The sequence below is a fragment of the Eupeodes corollae genome, chromosome 1 (assembly GCF_945859685.1).
Source record: "Eupeodes corollae chromosome 1, idEupCoro1.1, whole genome shotgun sequence".
In the NCBI taxonomy this organism is placed as follows: domain Eukaryota; kingdom Metazoa; phylum Arthropoda; class Insecta; order Diptera; family Syrphidae; genus Eupeodes; species Eupeodes corollae.
This window is the reverse complement of record NC_079147.1, coordinates 303,139,914-303,166,618: the sequence shown is the minus strand read 5'-3', so window position 1 is coordinate 303,166,618 and position 26,705 is coordinate 303,139,914. Positions and strand designations below refer to the sequence as shown.

Genomic DNA, 26,705 nt, shown 5'->3' with positions numbered 1-26,705 from the left:
AACAGTATTAATGTCGTTTTATTTTATTTATTTAAAACGCTCTTCAGTGCACATTTAATCAGCCCCACAAATAGAACGTTATGTTTTGGTTAACTCTTATTGGTTAATAAAAACAGTTTAAGTAAAAAATCTAATATATATTTTGTTTTCTAAAATCTAAAATATGAAATTTTATATTATATCTAAAACTGAATTTTTCTACAAGCTGAAAACAATTTCAGCCCGTGATACTCAGAAAATTTCATCCGTTTTAACTCAAAATTGTATAAGTTTTGCCAAACTTTTAGAACATAATGTTTGTATTTTATTATGTAAACTAGTAATTTAATAAAATCCGTACAAAATCAGATAATGGTATGTTTACTTTTCTAAACATGCAATTAATTATAATAAAACTATTAAGGTGAAAATAATAAACTATTAACACATGAACAATTAACCAAAAAATGAACAACATGTTTAAATAATATAAGTTGATATGATACTGCAAACTAGTATATATTCGTACATGTAATTTTTTGAGGCAGAAGATTTGAAATTTCAAGTGCATTAATATCAAATAAGAGTTGTGGCTCATTCTTTCGGTGAAATATTTTGATCATTCGTGAAACAACTGAAAGCAGTGATAAACCCGACTTTAACTTTAATGGCACTGAAAAACTTTGTTAAAATCCACATCATTTGACTATTTTTCTGTGAGAACTTAATAATCACTATGGAAAAAAAAAACTATTAATGTGTTATAAACTTTTATAATCAGCTTAAACAGTGTGTTTGAATCTTCAAAGGTATTACGAATAATTACTAAATTACCAAACAACAACATCTTAGTGCAGAATATGAAAGAATTGAATTCTTGAGTTATGAATTTATTTGGTAGGAGAGCTTGTATTTTTTTTCTTAGTCATTTCAAGACTTCAAAAAGAATATTTAAAAATGACGGTGACTAAAAGGAATAGTATTTACGCTGATAGTATTCGTAAGAGTTCCGGAAGAGATTCTCAATCAAGTTTGGATGAAATATTAGTTCGCATTGGAGAATATGGTAGATTTCGATTGTTTAAATACTTCCTATAATGTATTCCTGTGCTTTTCCGAGGAATCTTCAGTGAATTTTATATCTTTACAGCAAGTTCAGTTGAATTTAGGTATGATATTGTCTCAGTTAAATGAAAAACAAAAATCTATTTATTATTAATCAGGTGTCATGTACCGGAATGCGATGGCCCTAATAGTACGTCAAGAACCATGGACGGAGTTTTCAATACCGACAACTTCTAGCGATATGTTCCATTCAATCGAAGTGCTGCACAAGACTTCTGCTTTAGCCAGAACTTAGATCAAAGTTTTAGAAAGAGATGTGGAATGGATTTTATATTTCATGACAAGGTACAAGGAAGTGACAATATCCAATGATGTAAGTATAAAATTATTCTTAATGGTTTTTTAAATGATAAATGTTTGCTAGTAGTTTGGAATTTATTGCTCTGAAGAACTAAAATTGTGAATGATTGGAACAATAAACAACCTTGGCAAGTTCATTGGAATTGCTCTGGGTAAATATAGAAGAAGCATGTGTTTAAGAAAAAATATCAAAACTCTAACCCAGTTTTTATTATAAGGTATGGCCGTCACACAACAATGGCTATTTGAGGCTTCCTAAGTGCCTATGCAGTACTCATTCAATCTTTCTTAACGAATTACTATATGTTCCTCAGTCTTGAATTCTTTGATAACGTATTTAGTGGAATACTCTACGGAACAATTTTTATTTTTGGCCTCGAGTTGGTTGGACAAAACGCTCGTATTCGTATTTGTTCATTACTGGCAATATGTCTAATTTTCGAAAAAGTTAGTCTCGCAATTGTTGCTGAAGTGTATCCCAATTGGCACTACACTCCTGCCTTGGCTCTTATCATTTTCTTGTGAATTCTCCCCGAAATTGTTCGATGGCTACTTTCACAAGGTGAAGAAGTTAAGACAGCCCAGGTTCTTTAAAAAGATGCCCGAATTAATAAAAGAAAGCTATCGAAGAACGCTGTTGAACAATTGATCATAGACAATCGTCAGAAATTATCCCAAGAACAGGGTACTTTTCCGATCCGAGAGTGCTTCAAAGTATTGTCTTGGCGCATTTTACTACGGACTTAGTTTGAGTTTGATCACACTGGGATGGAATAAGTATGATAATTTTATGTTAACGTCGTTAATAGAAATTCCTGGACTTTTGGTACCTTATTTGACAATGAATCGGTGTGGAAGGCGGTATTCGCTATTTGGTGGTTTGATCATTTGTGGAATCTATCTAGCAGCAACAGTTTTGGTCGATTCAAGTGCACTGCAACAAATTGTCCACAACTTATTTAATTAAAAAAAAAAAAACAATCTTTCAATATTTCATTTCAAATATGTATAGTTTACAGTTTGTATTGTTTTTGATAGGAAAAGCCGTTTCAAGTTTTTTTTTCTTCACTTCCGAAATATTTCTGACAAATGTTCGAAATAGTTTGTTTTCATTTTGTTCAATGTTCGGAAGAATCGGTTCTATAGTGGCACCTTGAACACCACTTATGGTAAACATTTGACAAATATTGTAGTTTTCTTAACTTATAAACAATTTTTCGTTTCATTCGGCAATTCTATTCTCATCATGTGCCATATTATCGGCTTAAATGTCTTTGTCATTTCCTGAAACAACTGATGCTTTTTTACCAACAACCATGCAAGAGGCTGAAGATATTGGATACAAACGAAAGCATGACGATTATGAAAACAATAGTCTACCACATCAAAAACAGAAAATTTATAGCGTGTCTTGATAGATAAGTTTGTGGGTTAAATAGGAATTTCGATTTTTATTTATTAAGTAAATTTATAAATCGATAGAACCACACAATTATAATGAGGTCGAATTGGAGCGTTATCATGTTTAATTTTGTTGAATTAAAATTCAGTGCAGATAAGCGAATTTGACTGTACACGAATAGTTGTATGTTAAACTCTCTTCAGTTAAATTCATTTATTATTATTTTTTGTTCTATTTGTTGTTGTTCCAAGTCCCATTTATTCGCCGCTTGTCAACGAAACCAACACGCAGTCACAGTTCGGTGTTGTTGTCATTATATTTTATTTATTTATAGTCTCGGACGCAAGGTTGCTCGAAGATCAGTTAAAAAATGCCACGATTTTTCTTACTACAAGCTTATGAAAAGACTAAGTCCATGAAATCAAGTCAAGAGATTAATAGTGGCCTAACCATATCTTTATTAAAACTGTATTTATTGGAAAATAAACGAAAATTTGTCCACTTGTATGGCAGAATCACAAACAAGCTTCAACTTCGGCTTCACTTGACCTTTACGAGTTCAACCATATTAATTCAATGCATGCTATCATTGTGTGGTTCGACCTCACTTTTCGTTTGAAAATCGTTATGTTATGTAATGTCACTCCAAACGGAAGCTCTAGTTCAATTATCTGAAAATTTGCTTGGTCTGACAGCTCAAAAAAATGTCAACAAACAAAATATTTGCTCTTTGGAGGGATGAAATAATAGAAATGTCATTCAAAACAACCTCGAAGCAGGGCCACCGTAACCCAGACGAAGCCGAAGCTGAAGCGTGTTTGTGATTCAGCCATTACTCTCACACATATTATTGTTGAAACTCGAAGTTAGGCCAGATGTTTTATAATTTTACTTCAGATGACATCAATTAATTTATTTGAACATGAATTTTACAATTTCTGAAAGTTAACAAAGTTTTAACTGAAATAATTTGTTTAATATGTACACTGTGATGAACCTCAAAGAAAGTGAAAGTGTGTTAATGAACTTGTTTTCCCTTTGCACGTATTTTTATTTGTTTTATTTCTTTACGATGAACAACAGCGTATATATTTATTATACTTTTTGTTGAATAACAAAAATTAAATAATTTGTTGCAATTCGGCAACGTTAAAGCTAAATTAATTAAGTAAGCCAACAACAGCAAAAACCGTAAAAAAAGAAAACATAAACCCAAAAATTTTCTGTTTGCTTTGTTTAGTTTGAATTAATTTTAGAACCTACGGTTTCCGTAAAGGCGGAACCTTATTTAAAAATATGTTTCGCCTACCTTACCATATTTATATTTTCTGAAACTAGGCTCCGCTGTTAACGCAGAAAACAACACCAGCGCTGAGATCAAACGCGGAATGACTCTTGCTAACCGCTGTTTCTTTGGACAATTGAGTAGTAAAGTCCTCTCTCGAAGGACCAAAGTGTCGCTATATAAGACCATTATTATCCCCATCCTGCTATACAGTGCAGAAGCATGGACGAGAGAAAAGTAGTAGTAGAGGAAGACCGTGGATCAGGTGGCGCGCACAAGTGGAAATTGAGCTCACCCAACTTTGAGCACGAAACTGGAGACATCTAGCTAGGACCCGAGCTAAATGGAGAAGTTTTTTGGGTGAGGCCCTAGTTCACACATGACTTTAGCGCCACCTTAAGTAAGTAAGTAAGTAAATTAATTTTCTTCTATTAATTATTTGTGACGGAATTTAGAACGATGATGAATATAATATAACAAACCTGTTATTTTTTAATCGTATTGCGAAAAAAAATCAAGCTATGAGCCTTTGTTTTGAATCTTAACGTTTTTGAAAATGTCCTATTTCTTTTTTTCGTTGTACTGAAAATAAAAAAAATGCAATTAGTATTTAATTTAATAAACGACCATATAACGCTGAAAAGATATTATTTGAAGATTTTAATACACGAATTAAACTAAAGTCACTTTTGTGAAACTTAAATGTTTAAAACCTAACTTAATTTCAGCTTTAAGAAATATGTTGTAAGTGATTCATTATTAGTTTATTTTTAAAACCATGTTAAAAATCATTAAACTTACTTTATTTGTGTCATAAGAATCAGTTTAGTAGATACAAACGTTGGAGACGGAACCCTCAAATCCGTATTCTCAAAAACCCAAAAATCCAAAATCTCAAAAATCTAAAATCCATAAAATTCGAAATAAATCAAAAGTTCTGATATTCCAAAATCGCATTCTACGTTTTAAGCAAATTCCAGAATTAGATTTTCGGGATTTTTTACGCCTACCGAATGATATAATATAATGAACAATGTTTTTAAGCTAAGTGAAAGTACAACAAAATCCCTCAGACTATAAAAGTTTATTTAAAAACAAATTTGAGAAAGAAAGTTTTATATTTAAATAAAGCCACCAAATTACTTAATACGACGCGTCAGTACACATCGGATCAACCCGACTAATAGAACGTTTACTATAGTTTACTCTTATCGGTGAATTAAGAAAAAATTAAAATCTTTATATTGTTTATACTTGAATCTACTTTGGTTGTGCTTTGTTTTTGTTTTCTTCAAATAGATAATGTTTGTTTTATTCTCTGAGGAACTTTAAAATAACTCACCTTCACCTCAACCTGAATAAGATTGTTTTGGTTATTTGTTGTTGTTAATATTTATGTTTGGATAAATATGTTTCATTGTTTAACATATTGTTCAATTGGTCAACTTCAAAAGTAAAGTTTGAAACGAATTAAGGTTAGTTTTGTTGCATGATTTGAATATATGGCACAGTAATTTTATTAAAATTAAATTGTATAGAATTCAAAAGACTGTGGCGTGCGTTTCTGTTGTATTGCTATGAATGACAGAGGGTCAAAGAGGCCAGAAAGAAGTTGTGATAAAAAACAAACAAAAAGTACCTAAGAAATGAGCAATTACATTTTATTAATTTAAAGTCTAATAAATCATTTTACAGCAGTTAGATTAAAGGAGAAATCAATAAAATACATGACTTATGGGTCAATGTACCTGGTTTTCTTGTGGTTCAATAACCAATAGCACACAAGAGTTGCTAAATTTTACTTAATTTATAAGACATTAATCTTGTGTCACGGAAACAGTACTCTTTTCATTATCCAAGGTGGCGTTTTCAAGAAAAGACTGGTAACTAAATTGTGTCCACTTGTAAATATTGTCAAAGTCTTCTTTTAAATACATTTTCAACTTTGAAGGGAAGAAGGTACTTTCGAGTTTCTTAATGTTTTGTATTGGCCGTAAATGGTGCTAAGACGTCTTTCGTATTTTATACGTACTACAAAGTTTGATCAAAATATGGAATTCAATTATTTATGCTTAAATAAGTATATTTCTATTGCAACATATAGAGAAATATAAAAAAGATTCGCTTCGACGTTCCCGTCCTTTTGTCTGTCTGTCGGTCAGTATATCCTTGGCCCTATACAAACTAAATCATTGGGTCGATTTAGTTCGAACTTGTTCATTAAAGTCTTAAGCAGATTTGATTTAGAAGTTTTCTGCATTTTCAGTTTTAATAAAAAAAAAGGTTAGGATGCGACCATCACTAATAACTTTCCATCGGTCAGTTTGTTTGAAACTTTAACAAAATATTAATAACAATATTTAAGTTTGACTCATTAGTTTTGTATCATTTTCTTTTTGCTTTTTGAAGGTTTTCGTGTTTTGTTAAAAAAGTTGTCAGTTGAATTAAATTAACAAATTAACTAAAAACTTTCCACAATATTTTCCATATGATGAAATAGTTTAATTTCAAAATCTGTTAACAAGATTCTTAATTCAAAACTATTTTTTTTTAAATTTTAGTATCATTTTACTTTTACTAATATTTATGTAGGTTTTTATTTAAAAAAAAACTGTGAATTCGATTTTTTTCAAAGTTTTACCAGATGTCAAAAACGAACAAAAGAGCTTCTCGAACGTAGGGACGTACAAACGTACGTACACACTCACGCCCAGAAATCTCTCCAAAAATCTTTTATTTCGATTCTAGGGACCTTGAAACGTCGAAAAATTTCAAAATTTTTAATTCGACAAATCGGAATGATTATAATAACTTCCTATGGGATGTTTAATTATTATTCTCATTAATTAATATGTAATTTAAATTAAAAGGGAAATTTATTATTAAATAAAGTACAGGGTCAACCACGATATCTAGAAATTAATTATCTAGAAAGTAAAAATCTCGAATATGAAAATCTCGAAAACAAAAATCTAGAATAGAAAAAATCTCGAAAACAAAAATCTAGAAAATACAATCTCGAAATGCCAAAATCTAGAAAAAAAAATCTCGAATGCAAAAATCCAGAATGCATTTAACTGTTAAAAAATTTAAACATACATTCTGGATAACTTACTTCTCCTTAACAAACTTAAAAATGACAAGTAAAGTTTTCAATCATATAATTGCACATTGCTACTCATGCAACTATTTTTCTTGTTCAGAAAATAAAATATTGGGTAAACTGATGTATTTATGTTTTATTGATTTTTAAATGTTAAAAATGCAAAAAAAAATCGATTTTTTATTTTTTTTAATTTTGGATTTTTGTGGATTCGAGATTTTTGCATTCTAGATAATTTTTTTTTATTTTCGTCATTCGATATTTTTGGCATTCTAGATTTCGTCATGATCATGGTTGTGAAGTTCGGGTTTTTTAAAACATAATAAATTGACATATTTTGAAAAATAGAAATAAAAATAAGTCTTGAAAGCTTGGCAATTTTTCTAAAAGATGTGGGATATATACATATTTTTATTGTAGGAGGTGCATATCGGTGGGTAAGTTTTGGTGAGTAGATGTTGGTGAGTTTTTTAGGTGTGCCTGAGCCTCAGGCGAACAAAGTTTGAAATTTTGTGCTTGGATTGATTTGTTGGATATATTGGTTTGAGTTTTTTTCGTGTACTTTTTGAAGTGATCGTGGTTAAGGCTCCATTCATATTTGTGTATGATTTTGAGGTTTTTATGTACCTATACATGCTTAGTGTAGTACCCGTGGCATGATGGTTAGTGCCTTGGGCTGTCATGCAAGGGGTCTTGGGTTCAATTCCTGCCTGTGCCACCTTAATTAAAAAAAAAAATAATTTTCGCGGTTACTGCCTTTTGCGAGGAATTGACAAATCCTTCAAGAGTAATTCTTGTCATGAAAAATTTCTTTCTCAAACTAGCCGATCGGATTCGGCATAAAATTGTAGGTCCCTTCCATTCCTGACAACAGTACTCGCACACAGGAATGGTTGAGAGTTGTAAGTCACTAGGCCCTGGTTCACAACGGACTGTTGCGCCACCCCATTTGATTTGATTTGATACATGTTTAGTAAATGCATTGAATTTGTAAAGTGGTGCGTCTTTTGCAGAATGTGCAGCATACTCATTACCACGACTTGGAGTGTGACCAGGAGTCCACGTAACCTTAATTTTGTTTGGCATCATAATAATCTTGTTTCTTATACCAGAAATTAGTTCAGTGTTTTTACTAGGGTTTTTATTGCATTTAAAACCGGTATACTATCGGAGAATATAACCTATTTACTGTGGTTTATAGATCAATCATTTTGGTAAAATATGAAAGGGTATTAATATTGTGTACATGACATTTTTTATTTGAAAGGTACTTAATAATATTGACTCCCGCAACTAAGGTTTTTCAAATTTACCTGTGTTTTTTTCCAATTCTATTTATTGCTTAACATTAATCTTAGGTAGGTAGGTAGGTAGGTAGAAAGGGTGATCTCAAGGCAACCTAGCCTGAGATACAATTAGCGCTGTAGTGTGCCGTTTTGACACCAAACACTCATTTAACCTGTGATAGAAAGGGAAAGATTTATAGAGAAGCTTCATACCGATTATGTTAGAGCCATTTTGTCGCATTGAGAAAAAAGATTTGGTCTCTAATCTTTGTCTCATCAAGTTCGTGAAAGCATTCTTTTGCAAAGTATTTCATTCTTTTGTTTGCCAGAGCAGGACATTTGCAGAGGAAATGGTTTATCATTTCACTTTCTCTTTAGTCACTTCAGATACCCAACTTCTCTGCATGAACTCCTATAGGCCAATGTCCGGTACAAACCGCAACAATCTTGGCTATGTCTTGCCTTGGCCTGCATAGAAGATCGTTTGTACTGGTTTTATTATAGGTGGGCCATATCTTCCTAGATATAATGCAGTTGGGTAAATTGCTCTACCTTCGGTTTGATTCAGTTTGGTAGATAGTCAGCCCGTTCATTTCCCACGATACCACTATGTTAATATTCAAGCTTGCAAGCTCATAGCGACATTGCTGGACCAATTTAGATGAGGATATGGCCTAGTTAATGGCTTTGACAGCTGCCTGACTGTCTGTAAAGATAGCCGCATTTCGGTTTTGGTTTGGACTTTGTTTAATTATCTTACATGCCTCCCTTATTGCCAGCAGTTCAGCTTGAAAAACGCTAGCAAATTCAGGAAGCTTAAAGGATTTAGCTACATTTAGGAACTCAGAAAAGATCCCAGAACCAACTTCGCACTTAATCTTTGAGCCGTTAGTAAAGATGGTTGTGTCTAAACCTATCGACACGATGTCATCCTCCCAATCTTCTCTGGATGGGAAAATAACCTTAAAACCATTACTAAGGTTCAAAGTAGGAGTGCAGTAGTCAGTGTCTACCGAGATAATATCTGAGGAAATCAATTTCGTTTTGTTACTGTGACCATAAGGTTTTGACAACCAGCTGTTTGATTCATTCAGCCTAAGAGCACTGTAGGAAACTATGTATTTAATAAAAAGGTCGATTGGTAGAAGATCCAAAATAACGATTAAGGCGTCCGTTGGGCAAGTAGTTGGGCCCCTGTGGTGCCCACGCTGTTATAGCCTTAATGATTATTAAAATGTGTTAGCTATTTGGTAGCACTTGTCTTTAGCAATAAAAGTGATGTACTTATCTAATATGACGCAATATCCTCCTTCTGGCTTAGACATCCAACGTGGTAACATCATTGCGAAATAAAAGCAACCATTTTAAAATACAATTGTAGACGTGTTCTTTTCTTTCACACCACGAGTACAACAACTTGGCGACGAGGATTCGAATTGAAAGAAAATTGATACAAATTTTAATTTCATCGATTGAGTACATACATAATCATACATAATTACGAAATATGATTGGTGGTGGTGTTGCTGCGGGTGCTGCTGATGTTGCTGCGGGTGGTCTTTCTGCTGTTGCTGCACCTACGTACGTCGGCGGAGTGCCGCCTAATTTCTCCATAGAATTCTTTGACGAGACTAAAAGTAAATTCGAACGCTGGTTGCAACGTCTTGAAGGAGCGTTTACAATCTTCAATGTCAAAGATTCGGTGATGAGACTCAATTACTTGCTACATTATATTGGGCCAAATACTTTCGATTTACTTTGTGATGGAATCTCCCCAGCAGTACCTGAAACCAAGACCTACGACGAGTTAGTCAACGTGCTCAAGGAGCATTACAATCCGCAGCCTTTAGAAGTAGCGGAGTACTACAAATTTCACCATCGGGAGCAGTTGGAGGGAGAGTCCGTCCGTGAGTACGTAGCCTCGTTGCGTAAAATGGCCATACATTGTAATTTTGGTACTTATTTGACAATTGCACTGCGAAACCAACTTGTTTGTGGCATTCGAGACAAACGAATAAAGGACCGATTGTTGGAAACAAAAGACCTAACGTTCGAGAGAGCGATCCAAATTGCTACGAGCCTAGAAATGTCACAACAAAATTCTACTCAATTAAACGAGACAGCAATTCATAAAAGTTCAATACATTCAATTAACTTTCATAAAAAAGATCGGAATGCTAAGATCCAGAGCAACCAGACGACGAGGAACAACAACAATCAACACTCATCAGAGAAGTTACACGTGTCAAATTTTAATAAAGGCCAAAGCCAAAAACAAATACATTGCTTCCGTTGCGACGGCCCCCACCTTGCGAACAATTGCTCTCACATAAATACTATTTGTAACTTCTGCAAGATTCGCGGTCATCTGTCAAAAGTGTGTTTTAAAAAACAAAAAAAGAATAAGAAAAACGGTACAGTTAACCACTTAGAAGATGATTGCGAATTGATCAGTGAAGAACCAATAGTTTATATTAACACAATATGTGAGAGTAATGATTGTACAAAAAAAATGTGGATTAACGTGTACATTGAAAATAAATTAATTAAAATGGAAATTGATAGTGGGGCCGGCGTATCGGTTATTAGTTATAATGAATTTTGTAAGAACTTTAGTGATATTCCGATTAAAAGTACTAACATTAAGTTAAATACATATAATAATTCTTCTCTTAATGTTTTAGGTGTTGTTGAGGTTGTTGTTGCTCCGCAGAACTTGAAAATTGAAAAGAGTTTGCAGTTGTATGTTGTTGAGTCAAATAAAAACGCGCTATTTGGAAGAGAGTGGCTGTATGCATTTAATGGTTTACCATTGACGGAGATATTTCGTGAAGAACGCGATACAAAAAATGAAAATTGTTACCAGGTAAATGAAAAAAATTTTAATGTTCAAAACAACTCCAAAGTTTCATATTTACCACCGCAACTTTCAATATTAATTCAAAAATACAGTGCGATATTTGGCGAAGATGTAGGCGAAATTAAGGGACAGCCGGTTTCAATTGAATTAACGCCAAATTCGAAACCTGTGTTTGTTAAGCATAGGCCGGTACCGTTCGCGCTTCGGGACTCCATCGCGGAAGAAATAAATAATTTAGTTGCTCAGGGTATTCTTATTCGTGTTGACCACAGTGATTGGGCAACTCCAATCGTGCCGATAGTAAAGGCAAATGGAAAAATACGCCTCTGCGGAGATTTTAAAATTACTTTAAACAAATATATGATCGCGACTGAACATCCTCTCCCCACAATAGACGAGCTTTTTAATGCAATGAATGGCGGTGACAAATTTTCGAAGGTTGACCTTCGCCGTGCTTATTTACAGTGGAAGGTGAGGGAGGAGGATCAGGAAAAATTAACTTTGTCTACGTTTTTAGGTCTGTTTAAATGTACGCGATTGTGGTATGGTCTTAGTTGTGCACCTGTAAAATGGCAGAAAAAAATCGAAGAAATACTTGCTGGGATCGAGGGTGTGGGAGTTTTTATTGACGACATTTGTATCACTGGTCCGGATAATGAGACACATCTCGCAAGATTAGAAACAGTATTTTCGCGTTTGTTTTCATTTGGATTACGTGTAAATTCTGAAAAATCACATTATTTTCAAGACTCGATTGAGTACTGTGGTTTTAAAATTGATAAAGACGGAATTCATAAGACCGCAAGTAAAACAGAAGCGATTGTTAAAGCCCCTTGCCCAACAAATGTATCTGAGGTACGATCTTTGCTAGGTTTAGTAAATTATTATGGACGATTTTTTCATAATCTGTCAGAGATTCTTGAGCCATTGCATGCATTGATTAGGAAAAATAATAAATTTAAATGGACATCAGAATGTGAAAGTGCTTTTAAAGCAATAAAAAAAGAAATTATTTCAGATAATTTTTTGGTGCATTACGCAAAAGATAAGCCGTTGTGTTTGTCGACAGATGCTTCGCCAGTGGGTGTGGGGGCAGTATTGTCCCACATATATCCAGATGGCACTGATAGACCCATCCAGTTTGCTTCACAAACGTTGTCAATTTCACAACGTAAATGGTCTCAAATAGACAAAGAGGCCTACGCTATTATATACGGTCTTAAGAAATTTTATCAATTCCTTTTCGGTCGTCATTTTATTCTATTTACAGACCATAAGCCACTGGTACAAATTTTTGCGGCCGATAAAAGTTTGCCACATATGTCTGCTACACGTATGCAACACTACGCGATTTATTTGCAAGCATTTAATTATACAATAAAGTACAAACGTTCAGAGCAAAATGGCAATGCTGACGCCATGTCAAGACTGCCGATTTCAACCAATGATTCTTTTAAGCTTGAAGAATCTGATTTATTTGAAATAAATCAGATAGAAACATTACCAATTACGGCAAAACAGATTGCAGAGGAAACGTCTAGAGATTTGTTACTGAGTAAATTATTGAAAGGGATTCAAAAGGGGACTCAACTTCAAGCTCACGTACGATTTGGCGTTGACCAAAATGAATTTTCTATACAAAGTGGTTGTATAATGCGAGGTTTGCGGGTCGTTATCCCAACTAAATTTCAAAAAAAAATTCTTGAAGATTTACACTCATCACATTTTGGGGTAACCAGAATGAAAGAACTAGCACGTAGTTTCTGTTGGTGGCCAAAAATTGACCACCAAATTGAAGAATTTGCAAAAAATTGTTCAACTTGTTGTAAATATCAAAATAACCCACCAAAAGTAGAAACCCATCATTGGAGTTATCCATCAAAACCTTGGGACCGGGCCCATTTGGATTTTGCAGGTCCGTTTTTGGGCGTTTATTTATTACTTTTTGTCGATGCGTTCTCCAAATGGCCTGAAGTCCATATCTTGAAAAATATAACGACCGATACAACCATTCCAATTTTGAGAAAAATTTTCGCTACTTTTGGGCTACCAAAAGTCATTTGCACTGACAATGGCAGTCAATTCACGAATATAAAATTTAAACAGTTTTGCGACTCGAATAATATCGTACACAAACGAACTGCACCATATCACCCTGCCACAAATGGTCAGGTAGAGCGTTATGTTCAAACGATAAAAAACAAATTGCGTTGTCTTAAAAACAAAAACGAAGATTTAGAAGTCAAATTAAATAATATTTTGTTCCAATACCGAATTACACCGCACCCTGTTACAAAAAAGTCCCCATCTGAAGTATTATTTAATTATCCTATTCGAAATAAATTTTCGTTATTATTGCCAGAGAAAAAAGATAATGTTCAACCATTCAATGAAGATATTAGTAGTAAAAGTTTTTCAAAGGGAGAAAGAGTGGCTATTAGAAATTACATTGGCAAGGAAAAATGGAATTTTGGAGAAGTTAATGAAAAAACTGGTTTATTGCATTATAATATTAAACTAGAAAATGGTAAAGATGCGTTCCGGCACGTCGATCAAATCAAAAATGCAGGCAGCCAGGTCGTTGATGGTAATCCCCAGTTCCCGAGTGAAAGTTCGGAGGAGCAACAACAACTTCCGGTACCAGTAAATCAAGAAATTGATACTGATATAAAGGAAAAACAATCAGACCCTGTTCCAAACGTTTCCGAAAACAAACTACCATTTATACCACGAAAAAGTAATAGAATTCGGAAACCTGTGGATAGGCTGACATATTATTAATGATTTGAAATAATTAAAATGAATCGTGAAATAATATAATTAAGTATAATCATAAAGACTTATAAATTAGAACTAAGTTTTGCTGTTACTTGTATTTAAATTTGAAATTATCTCATTTAGATTTGTAAGTAAGTTTTTAAATTTGTTGAATTATGATTTTGAAATATGTTCAGTTAAAATAATACCATTTGGATGTATAACGAAGAATGTGTTTCTCTTGAAGAGAGAAAATTGTTATAGCCTTAATGATTATTAAAATGTGTTAGCTATTTGGTAGCACTTGTCTTTAGCAATAAAAGTGATGTACTTATCTAATATGACGCAATATCCTCCTTCTGGCTTAGACATCCAACGTGGTAACATCATTGCGAAATAAAAGCAACCATTTTAAAATACAATTGTAGACGTGTTCTTTTCTTTCACACCACGAGTACAACACACGCAAGCTGTTCTCTGCACCTTCTTTAGCTTATCAAAATTATAGGCTTTGCTAAGAGCAGGCCACCACACAATCGAGCCATATGTTAAGATTGGACGCACTACGGCTGTGTACGTCCATAAAATCATCTTCGACTGAAGTCCCCACTTTTTTCCGAAAGTTTTGCTGCAGGCGTAGAAGGCAACACAGGCCTTCTTAACACGTACTTCAATATTTGGTTTCCAGTTTAGTTTAGGGTCAAGTATAACTCCCAAATATTTTGCACTGGAAGACAATGATAGGATCTAACCGTTGAGTCGAGGTAGCGTGAAGGGCGGTACTTGAGTTTTATTCTAAAAGAGCAACAGTTCAGTTTTACTTTGGTTAACTTCTAGTCCACAACTCGTTGCCCAGCTGATAACTTTCTTCAGAGCTGACTCCGTGATTTCACTAATCATAGAGGTGTATACTTTCCTGAAACCAATAGCACCAAATCATCCGCATAAGCTACCGCCTTTACTCCACATCTCTCTAATTTAACGAGAATTGTATCCATGACCAGAAGCCATAGAGTTTTGTTACGATTGTATTGCCTAGAGTTGATTGCCTACATTTATCTTAATATGCTAAAGTTTTTTTACATTTTCAATTTTATTTACTTAAAAAAAGTTCAGGACAATTAGTTTGCTGAATTTTACATTTTTAACTTCCCATAGGAAGTTATTGTAATGGGTCCGATTTGTCAAATTGAAAATTTTGACATTTCTCGACGTTTCAAGGTCCCTAGAGTCGAAATAAAAGATTTTTAGAAAGATGTCTGTGCGTGCGTGTGTACGTACGTTCGTACGTCCGTACGTCCGTACGTCCGTACGTCCGTACGTCTGTACGTCCGTACGTCCGTACGTTCACGACGTTTTTTTCGTCGTCCATAGCTCAAGAACCAGAAGAGATATCGACTTCAAATAAATTTTGTTATACAGATAATAAGGCAGAAAGATGCAGAAAGGGCTCTCAAGAAAATTGCGTGGGTGGTTTTTTTACCATAGCAGTTTAAAAAAAAGGTAAAAATGTTGGTTAAACCTAAATATCTTACGAACCAAAAACGCTAGAGACTTGAATTAAATTTTATATAATAAACTGTAACGTGATCTCAAAGAAGTATATTTTTTGAAAAAAATCAATATAACGGTTTTTTTTTCTAAATCAAAAAAACTGAAGAAAAAAAATTTGTCACCTCCTAAATTTAACGACTAACATATGATTTCATCTCCAAAACAATTTTGAGCAACGGAAAATAATGTTTTTGAAATATGATACAATTTTGAGAAAAATCGAATTGACAGTTTTTTTATAAAAAATACAAATCTAAAAAAAACATTACTCAAAGTTCGTAAAAATCAAATATCGATTCAAATATCTTTTCAAAAACTTAAAATTTAGGCTTCAAGCTTATTTTATCTTATAAGAAATATTGTTTTCAACATTCAGTAAAATTTTGAGAAAAAACGAATTGACAGTTTTTTTACAAAAAATAAAAACCTAAACAAAAATTAATAAAAGTTAGTAAAAATTGATTTTCGACTCAAATATCTTTTCAAATCTTTGAGATATTGGCTTTAATTTACTTTTATCTTTCAAAGAATATTGTTTTCAACATTTAATAAAATTTTGAGAAAAATCAAATTGACAGTTTTTTTATAAAAAATTAAAAACCGAACAAAAATTAACAAAAGTTGGTAAAAATTGAATATGGATTCAAATATCTTTTCAAAAACTTAAAATTTAGACTTCAAACTTATTTTATCTTATAAGAAATATTGTTTTAAGCATTCTGAAAGATTTTGAGAAAAATCGAATTGACAGTTTTTTTTACAAAAAATAAAAACCTTAAACAAAAATTTATAAAAAATGCTAAAAAATGATTTTCGACTCAAATATCTTTTCAAAAATTGTAGATATTGGCTTTTAACTTTTTTTATCTTTCAAAAACTATTGTTGTTAACATTTAATAAAATTTTGAAAAAAATCGAATTGATAGTTTTTGTAGAAAAAATTAAATACCTAAAAAAAAATTTAACAAAAGTTGGTAAAAATTGATTTTCGACTCAAATATCTTTTCAAAACTATAAAATATTGGCTTCAAACTAATTTTATCTTATAGAAAATATTGTTTTCAACATTCGATAGAATTTTGAAGAAAATCGAATTAACGGTGAACTCTAAAAAAAACAATACTAAAACTTGGTAAAAATTTACATTCGACTCAAATAGCTTTTCAAAAATTAAAAATATTGGCTTGAAACTTATTTTATTTTACAGAAAATATTGTTTTCGATATTCAGTGATTTTTATATAAAAATCCAACAGTCCGTTTTTCATAAAAAATAAAATCTATAAAAAATAGTACGCAAATTTGGTAAAATTGATACTAGTACATATAGACAAACTTTTAAGCAAGAAAAATCGACAGACGGGATGGGTCGCATCCCAGCCTCTTTTTGTAATGGTAAATAGTTGTACTCATGAGGCAGATGACCATTTTAAAATGTCATTATATCAATATTATCGAATTGAGTTTTACATTTATTCAAATAATTTATTTTACTTGACATTTACATAAATGTCGTCTGCAAAAAGTTTATAATTATTAAATAAAGTTGAAATTTCATCAAAATCAATTATGAATAATACCACCGATAATGGAGACCTTTGGGGGATGCCATTATCCAATGAGTATATATCAAAGAAAGAATCGTTAGCCTTCTTAAAAAATGTCTGTTGGTTACAAATTATGTGACTTAGCTTAAGATATATTTCCAATGTTCCATGTTTTAAGTTTACTGAGCACTATATTTAGACCAATCCGGTCGAACGCTTTTTCAGAGTCAAACTAAAGTACTGACACATGACTTTTTGAGGATATTTCTTTAGAGATGTAATAATCTAAATGGAGATGGTTTTCAATCTGGTAATACTTTTGTCGGAGTGGGTCGTTTTGACAGCTGTTACTTGATTTATGCTCAGTTTGGTTTACCATTTTATAATTTATTAATAAGCACAACTTTCAAATCATGCAAATTTTTTACAAAATTAAAAAATTAGTGCGGTGGACTATAGGCATGGTGGCACAAAAAAAAATTAAAAAAGAAGAAAAAAAATAAAATAAAAACATGGAATGTAAAAAAAAGAAAAACAAAATTAAAAAAAAAAAACATAAGAAAAGACAATAAAATAAAAACAAAAAACGTTAGATTTGCTGCTGTGGTTGTTCTAGATTTAAGTATATTATAGGTAGAATAGGTAGTTTAAGTTAGCTTTAAGTTTTATATTAAGGACCTTATTTTAAGTAGTTTTTAAGTAAAAATAAAAAAGAATGTTGATATTAGTTTTTTCAAAGTTTTCTAATAAATACAAAAATAAATGAAATTTAAATTGAAGTAAAATAGATCTTAGGGCCGAAAGGCATTAGTAGTTAGTGTTATAGTTTAACTTAGAGTGTCCGTATGGGACCATTAGGTTAGTTGTAAGTTATGGATAATTGGGCTAGTTTTATTAATTTTTGTCTAGCTAAGATAGGTTTAAGAATGAATTTAATTTCGACTTAAATATCTTTTCAAAAATTTGAGGTTATGGCTTTCAACTAATTCTTACTTATAAGAAATATTGTTTTCAACATTCGGTAAAATTTTGAAAAATCCGAATTGACAGTTTTCTTACATAAAATAAAAACTTAAACGAAAATTTAACAAGAGTTGGTAAAAATTGAATTTCGACTCAAATATCTTTCCAAAAATTAAAAATATTGGCTTTAAACTTATTTATCTAATGGTAAAAACTGGTTTTTGACTAAAAATCTTGTTAACGAAAAAAAATTTCCAAATCAAACTATTTCATTCAATGCAAAATATAATTGGTAGTTTTTAAAATTTTCAAGAATAATTCAATTGAGAACTTTTTTAACAAAACACGAAACCCCACACGCTTTTAAGCAAGACAAATCGACAGACGGGATGGGAAGTTATCAGTGTAGGTCGCTTCGCAGCCTCTTTTTTACATTTTTGGGTAATTATTTATTTTTTAGTCATTACCTAATGACATGTTATTGACACTTTTCAATTACATGTAAAAAGTTTTTTATTTCTTCTTGGAAATATCAATTACCTTAATATTTCAAATATCTTCTTTGAAACCCCAAAGATTTCTGGGTATCATTTCGTAATTATCAGTACTTATTGGTAGTATCCCAGCCTGTTTTTTCTACATACAATAGTTTGATTGTCAAAATCTCTAAGTTAAACTCAATATATAAAATTAAGCTCATAACACGTTTTGTGGTTAATTAAATTTGACAGCTCAAAGATAGAAAACACTTAAAATGTAAAATAGAGAACTAAAATGAATTAATTCATTTATAATAAACAAGATCTTATCTTTACGAGGAATAATTGAAGACTTGGGTCATTTCAGACTCGTCAAATGATAATTAAATCTGAATTATGATGTGTACCTATGTATGAGGGCAATTCGGGGCAGAATTACCCGGTTAGGCTTTCTTTGATGATTTCATTTTGTTTGTTTTGTTTAGTTTTCAATTGTTTAAGAAGACATAATAACAAAATACAAATATTTATTTGATAACAAATGATTGCCAAAAATATAAGTTGACTTATCAGTCGGTATAAATTAACAATTAAACAATAATCTGGCTTCGTTATCAAAATGAAAAGCTTTTCAGCTTTTGTATACATATTTAAACATAATTTGATTCATCTACTCGCAACTACTTTACAATATTTTAACTTTATGCTCATTTGATAGCTTCCCAGTGCTTGAAGACTTGACGAAGAATAGTCCCAAAAATGACTGAGGCCAGAAAAAATAGTGTTTGTGCGGAGAGCACGAGTTCAATTGGATCTTTTCAATTTGGTTTGGATGCTATTTTGGTGCGCATTGGGGTATTTGGAAAGTTTCAACTATTTAACTATTTGCTAATATGCATTCCTATGCTATTCAGAGGAATCTTCATTGAATCTTATATCTTTCTGGCAAGTTCAGTAGTTTATAGGTAATAAAATTCTGCTGATTTTGCTTATGAGATGTAAATAGTTTTGAACATATTTTTATTGATCAGGTGTCGAGTACCGGAATGTGATGGCCCTAATAGTACATACCAAGAACCATGGACGGAGTTTTCAATACCGACAACTTCTAGCGGGGATTTAAGTGATTGCTTGCGATATGTTCCATTCAATCGAAGTTCTGTTCAAGACTTCTGCTTTGCTCAGAACTTTGATCAGAGCACCAAGGAGAGATGTGGAATGGATTTTATATTTCGTGACAAGGAAGTGACAATATCCAATGATGTGAGTATAAAATTGTTCTCAATGATTTCTTGAATGAAAAATGTTTTCAAATAGTTTGGAATTTATTGCTCTGACGAATGGAAATTGTCGATGGTTGGGACGGTTCACAACCTTGGCAAGTTCATTGGAATTCCTTTGGGAGGATATGTTTCTGACAGGTGAATATACAAAAAAGTTCAAGTTTCATATTCAAGCTTCCGAAATGAGTTCCAAAACAATTTTGTCTACCATTACTAGTTTCTATTTATAGATATGGTCGACGCACAATATTGGCTGTAGGAGGATTTCTGAGTGCCATTGTTGGAGTCATTCGATCTTTCTCCATGAATTACTACATGTTCCTGAGTCTTGGATTCCTGGATAATGTCTTTAGTGGAACACTCTATGCAACTATTTTCATTCTGGGCCTCGAGTTGGTTGGTCAAAAAGCACGGGTTCTAAGTTGTACGCTGCTCACGGTATTCACTGTTTTTGGGAAAGTCAGTCTCGCAATTGCGGCTAAAATGTATCCGAATTGGCGAACAATTCTTCAAATATTCTACACTCCTGCCTTGGCTCATATCATTCTGTTATGGATTCTTCCCGAAAGTGTACGATGGCTGCTTTCACAAGGTGAAGAAGTGAAGGCAGCTCAAATTCTGCAAAAAGCTGCCCATGTCAATAAACGAAAACTATCGGATCTGACTATAGAACGATTACTCGTGGATAATAGGCAGAAATTATCCGAAGAAAAAAGTACATTTCCGATTCGGCAATGCTTCAAAGCATTATTTTGGCGAATTTTTAACTGTGCATTATGTTGGTTCACTCATGTTCTAGTGTACTATGGATTGAGTTTGAATTCGATTTCACTTGGAGGGAATAAGTATGATAATTTTATGTTAATGTCACTGATTGAAATTCCTGGACTTGTGATGCCCTTTTGGACAATGGATCGATTTGGAAGGCGATATTCATTATTTGGTTGTTTGATCGTTTGTGGAATTTGTTTATCAGCAACTATTTTGGTTGAATCAAGTAAGTTCAAACATCATTGTTTACACTTGGTTTGATTAAGACGAAATGCTTTTATTCCAGATGTGTATGGTCTACAGTTGGCGTTGTTTTTAATTGGAAAATTATCCATCACAGCATCTTTTCAAGTTTTATATTTCTTTACGTCAGAAATATTTCCGACAAATGTTCGAAATAGTTTATTATCATTTTGTTCGATGTTCGGAAGAATCGGTTCGATGGTGGCACCTCAAACACCACTCATGGTAAACATTTGCCAAATATTGTAATTTTCTTCACTAATAAACTCTTTTTTCGTTTATAGGCAAAATACTTCCAATCTGGTCCAGCAATTCTTTTCTCAGCATGTGCCTTCATATCGGCTTTTATTGCGCTGTCATTTCCTGAAACGACTGATGCTATTTTACCAACAACCATGCATGAGGCTGAAGATATCGGTCAAAAACGAAAACATATAGATTCTGAAAATAATAGCATACCACATCAGGAACACAAAATTTATAGCGTGTCTTTTTCTAGTTCTAGTTCGTGATAAAATTTGTCTTTGTACATTAACATTGAAAGTGAGTTCAAAACATAGTGAAATAGATAAAATAAATTATATTAGACAATAATTTGTTATTAAATGTATATATAAATTGACCTCTTTACTAACAATAAAAATTACCCTGTTAATGTTTTCCAAAGCTGTGTTTTTTCTAAAGCGGCCCATACAAACCGCACTTGTGTGGACACCGGTGTACACACAAAATCAAAAGCTTTTAATTAAACTCATTCCGTATCTGACACGGAAAATTGGCGTGTGCTCCAGCCCAATACTTAAGCTTTACATTTTTTAATTTCTAACCACTTACTCTATTTAAATAAATTAAAATAAAAACCTAAACGAAAGAATTAATAAAAGTTGTCAAAAACTGATTTTCGACTCAAATATCTTTTCAAAACTTTGAGATATTGGTTTAAAACTACTTTTATCTTTTAAAAAATATTGTTTACAACATTCAGTAAAATTTTGAGAAAATTCGAATTGACGTTTTTTGTACAAATAAAAACCTAACAAAAAAAAAACAATACTAAATCTTGGTAAAAATGTACTTTCGACTCAAATAGCTTTACGAAAATTAAAAATATTGGCTTTAAACTTTTTAATTTCACAGAAAATATTGTTTTCGATATTCAGTTGTTTTTTTTTATAAAAATCCAACAGTGCGTTTTTTCACAAAAAAAAAATAAAATCTACAAAAAATAGTACGCAAATTTGGTAAAAATTGATATTCGGTTCTTGATATTTCTCAAATTAATTTCATTCATACAATTTGTAAAAATTTATTTGTAATTGGTTAAAATTTTTTCGACTAAAAATCTATTTAAAAAACTGGATTTTCCAAATAAACTTTTTCTTTATATGAAAAATATTGTTGGTAATTTAAAAATTTGTAAGTTGTTATTCAACTAACAACTACGAAAGTTGTCGTCTAAGTGGTCAATCGTTTTAGACTTACCAGCAACGTAGACTTAAGACTTTAAATATATGCCATTCCATTTCATTCCACAGAAATTGGTTCTTTCACCAGTTATAGGTATCATTGGTTTTCATCATTGAGAACAAACATTGGAATTTTTTTGACAGGTTGTTTAAAGCTTTCATTACAAATTTCTGTCATTGAACTGACAGAAATCTGTTATTGGAGTTGTGTAAAATTGGAACACAAATCAGTGGAACGATTGCTTTCACTTTTGAACATAAAAATATCAGATGTTCAGGAAAATGAATTTCTGTCTGGAAAATAGAAAACTACATTTTTAGAGGAAAAATTAATGCGCAATTACACTTTTTTTTTTTCTTAAAAAAATCTTTGTATGATTTCCGGCCGCTGCGCGCGCCGTCTTTTGGAAACCAATGAGGGAAAAAGTCAGTAATTACGGCTCCATAGGTAAATTATTACGCCAACTATAAAACACAGAGCCAGATTGAGGGGAGGCCAAAAGGCGCGGAACCGGGCCTCCACAAATTGAGACTTCGGAAAATTTTTGTTTAAAATTCCAACACTAGTAAAAATATTTTGCTTTGATATGTACCTTTTTGTTTGCTCTTTTACCTTTACCAACAGCCTACAGTACTTTTTACATGCATGATTATTTATTTATATTAATCTTAAATAAGAGAAATCATTGATCTATATTTGTTCACTCCAATCAGACAATCAGTGAAATATCAATATCTCAAATGTTCCTGATAAGAAGCATTCCAATTCACTAACCACCTTGAGGGAGTACACCAATCGCGTTATGGCTGAGTGGGGTGGAACAGGACACATCGATCAAGAGCTAGCGATCCAAGAGGATCGAGTATTGGCAAAAAATCTTGAGAATTATCGTTAGTACCATTAAATTCACTGCGAACTAGCCTTTCGAGGTTACAATGAAATTATTGGCTTACCAAGAAATGGAAATTTCCTGGACATTATGAAATTGCTAGCCGAGTATGAACCAATCCTGGCAACCCATTTGAAAAAGCATCCAAAATAAAAAATTCGAAATACTATTCCGTATCAGTGGACTCTACTCCCGATGAAGCTCACATTGATCAGCTTACTATAGATGTTCAATATGGAACGATCACGCCAAAAGAAAGGTTTCTCACCTTTTTACCAAACTGCGGTCATATTAGTGAAGCCACAGCAAACGTTTTGCTCAAATTTGTAGGTGACCATCAAATAGACATCATGGATTGCCGCCGCTAATCACATGACAATGCTGCAAACAGTAGTGGCAAAAACAATGGGATGCAGGCTCTTATTTTGGAGAAAAACCATTTATCGGCGTTCGTACCTTGTTCTGGCCATTCTCTGAATTTAGTGTGAAAGGTAGCTGCTAACTCTTGTCCATCCGGCACCGAATTCTGATTGAGATATTATCGGAGAAAAAAACCGCCAGTTTTTAGTGTTGAAAAAGCTCAGCGAAAGCATTAGTCGACGGCTATTCGGAAATCGAATAACCTCTAACCAGCATCTCTTAAAATAAAGAGCAAAAAGACATCGTAAGGATGAAGCAACGCACCTTCTACAGAAGATGAGTGGTCTCGAAACCACTTTGTTTACAACATTTTGGAACGATATCTTGGAGCGATTCAACGCTACAAACAAGATGTTGCAAGATGTTTTTTCTTGAATCAGTAAGCATGCGTGAGGTTGAATCCGCTCGAATACGGGAAAGCACAAGACGCAAATCTTTTACCCTAGGAAAAATACAAAGTATCCGCCTTCATCCCAGTGATTGACAAGCTACCCGTTTCTCTTACTGAAAGATTGCATGTCTATGAAGCTGTACGTTCGAAATTTGAATTCCTGAATCACATCAAAAAGTGGATATTGAAAATTTGCAACTCCAGCAGAGGCATTGGTGAAAGTGTATCCGAATGATTTAGAGCGTAGCTCTAAAAATTGGTTAAATTTGTTTCTTTGATTGAATCATACAAAAAGGAAAAGGACTATGGAACAGATCAATCGCCTTAATTATTTGGTTTTGATAACAAATTGCACTGGAGAGCGCTCATTTTCAAAAATAAGAATTATATTTATCCAAGCTTACTCTCCTAAAGCGATTTACTCCGAGAACTGGATTTCAACAAAATCATCAACGATTTTTCAGCTAAAAAAGCTTGAAAGGTTTCGTTTTTTAACCCTAAAATTTAATTTCAGATGATTCTTTTTTCCGTTTCTTGTTTCACAATAAATTATTTAAAAAATGGTTTACTTTATTTTGAGAATAACTTAGGCCTCCGCTCCTTTATTGCCCCGAGGCCTCCTGACCTCTAAATATGGCCCTGATAAAGCACACCAGTTTGGCTTCCATTGTTAAAATGTTAAACCCAACTAAAAATAAATCACTTGACAGCTGTCAAAATGGCCGTCAGTGAAAATAGAGATTTAAAAAAGAGGCTGGGATGCGACCCACACTGATAACTTCCCATCCCGTCTGTCGATTTGTCTTGCTTAAAAGTTTTTCTATATGTACTCGGATCAATTTTTACCAAATTTGCGTACTATTTTTTGTAGATTTTATTTTTTATGAAAAAACGGACTGAATATCGAAAACAATATTTTCGGTGAAATAAAATAAGTTTGAAGCCAATATTTTTAATTTTTGAAAAGTTATTTGAGTCGAAAGTAAATTTTTACCAAGTTTTAGTATTGTTTTTGTAAAAAAACTGTCAATTCGATTTTTTTTTTAAATTATATTGAATGTTAACAACAATATTTTTTGAAAGATAAAAGTAAATTAAAGCCAAATCTCAAAGTTTTAAAAAGATATTTGAGTCGAAAATCAATTTTTACCAACTTTTATTAATTTATTTTAGGGTTTTATTTTTTGTAAAAAAAAATATCAATTCGATTTTTATCAAAATTTGTCCTAATGTTATAAACTATATTTCTTATAAGTAAAAATCAGTAAGAAGCTATTATCTAAAATTTTTAAAAAGATATTTGAGTCGAAAATCATTTTTTACCAACTTTTGTTAATTTTTTTCGGTTTTTAATTTTTTGTAAAAAAAAACTGTCAATTCGCTTTTTTTAAAAATTTTACTGAATGTTAACAACAATATTTTTTGAAAGATAAAAGTTAATTAAAGCCAATATCTCAAAGTTTTGAAAAAATACTTAAGTCGAAAATCAATTTTTAACAACTTTTATTAATTTTTTTTTAGGGTTTTATTTTTTTGTAAAAAAACTGTCAATTCGATTTCTTTCAACATTTTTCAGAATGTTTAAAACAATATTTCTTATAAGATAAATAAGTTTGAAGCCTAAGTCTCAAGTTTTTGAAAAGATATTTGAGTCGAAATTCAATTTTTCCCTTTTTTCTTTGAGTAATGTTTTTTTTGGTTTTTATTTTTTATAAAAAAAATGTCAATTAGAATTTTCTCAAAACTTTGTCAGATGTCAAAAACATTATTCTTCTTTGCACAAAATTGTTTTGGAGATAAAATCATATTTTGGTCGTAAAATTTTCGAGATGACAATTTTTTTCAGTTTTTTTGATTTATATGATTTATAAAAAAAAACGTTAATTGTATTTTTTTCCAAAAATATATTTGTTTTGTATTACGTTACAATATATAATATGAAATTTAATTCAAGTCTCTAGCGTCATGGATTCATGAGATATTTAGGGTTAACCAAAATGTTCACCTTTTTTTAAACTGCTATGGTAAAAAAAAACACCCACGCAATTTTCTTGAGAGCCCTTTCTGCATCTTTCTGCCTTATTATATGTATAACAAAATTTATTTGAAGTCGATATCTCTTCCGGTTCTTGGGCTATGGACGACGAAAAAAACGTCGCGAACGTACGGACGTACGAACGTACGTACACACGCACGCACAGACATCTTTTTAAAAAAATTTTATTTCGACTCTAGGGACCTTAAAACGTCGATAAATGTCAAAATTTTCAATTTGACAGATCGGACCCACTATAATAACTTCCTATGGGAAGTTAATAACACTTGGTGCAACCTCGGCTAGATCAAATAGTTTTTCCAACGCAAATATGTTCAAGTATTGAATCACCTTGATGAACTAATTAAACATTTTTTTGGAGATATTGGCTAGATGATTTCTGATATTAAGGTTTTCTCTTCTGAAATTTCGGCCCAACTAGCCTAGACCTACCCTACCCCATACTCTCTTGCGAAACCAAACCAAAAATAAATTTAAGAGAAAAGTAAAGTTCGTAGAGTTTGGTCCCTGATAGAACCACTGATCTTTCCAGCAGCAGAGTTTGAT

At 32.2% G+C, this 26,705-nt stretch overlaps 1 protein-coding gene, 1 long non-coding RNA gene and 1 pseudogene across 4 annotated transcripts; all 3 read left to right on the top strand.

Annotated features, from left to right (window-relative positions):
- Positions 1-901: 901 nt before the first annotated feature.
- On the top strand, positions 902-2,585 carry LOC129952037 (uncharacterized; annotated as a pseudogene).
- LOC129942179 (uncharacterized) lies at positions 1,090-1,557 on the top strand. 2 transcript variants are annotated; one of them, XR_008780983.1, is made up of 3 exons: positions 1,090-1,148; positions 1,203-1,417; positions 1,472-1,557. It is a non-coding gene; the product is annotated as an uncharacterized LOC129942179 (long non-coding RNA). The 2 variants fall into 2 exon arrangements; XR_008780982.1 differs by having other exon boundaries at positions 1,469-1,557.
- Positions 2,586-5,251: 2,666 nt separating the features above from the next.
- LOC129942157 (solute carrier family 22 member 7-like) lies at positions 5,252-21,596 on the top strand. Of its 2 annotated transcripts, XM_056050975.1 has the most exons (8): positions 5,252-5,566; positions 5,630-5,974; positions 19,358-19,604; positions 19,671-19,902; positions 19,957-20,060; positions 20,153-20,919; positions 20,980-21,161; positions 21,221-21,596. In XM_056050975.1, exons 3-8 carry the CDS (start codon positions 19,399-19,401, stop codon positions 21,446-21,448), a joined length of 1,719 nt encoding a protein of 572 aa, XP_055906950.1. In that variant the 5' UTR covers positions 5,252-5,566; positions 5,630-5,974; positions 19,358-19,398; the 3' UTR covers positions 21,449-21,596. The 2 variants fall into 2 exon arrangements, with proteins under 2 accessions (XP_055906950.1, XP_055906949.1); XM_056050974.1 differs by lacking the exon at positions 5,630-5,974.
- The last annotated feature ends 5,109 nt before the right edge of the window (positions 21,597-26,705 follow it).

Excerpts from the sequence above, each read along its gene's own strand:
- LOC129942157 (XM_056050974.1), top strand. The coding sequence starts at position 19,399 with ATGACTGAGGCCAGAAAAAATAGTGTTTGTGCGGAGAGCACGAGTTCA. Across the intron at positions 20,061-20,152 it reads GGAGGATATGTTTCTGACAG|ATATGGTCGACGCACAATAT; the intron begins GTGAATATACAA and ends TTCTATTTATAG. Across the intron at positions 21,162-21,220 it reads CACCTCAAACACCACTCATG|GCAAAATACTTCCAATCTGG; the intron begins GTAAACATTTGC and ends TTTCGTTTATAG.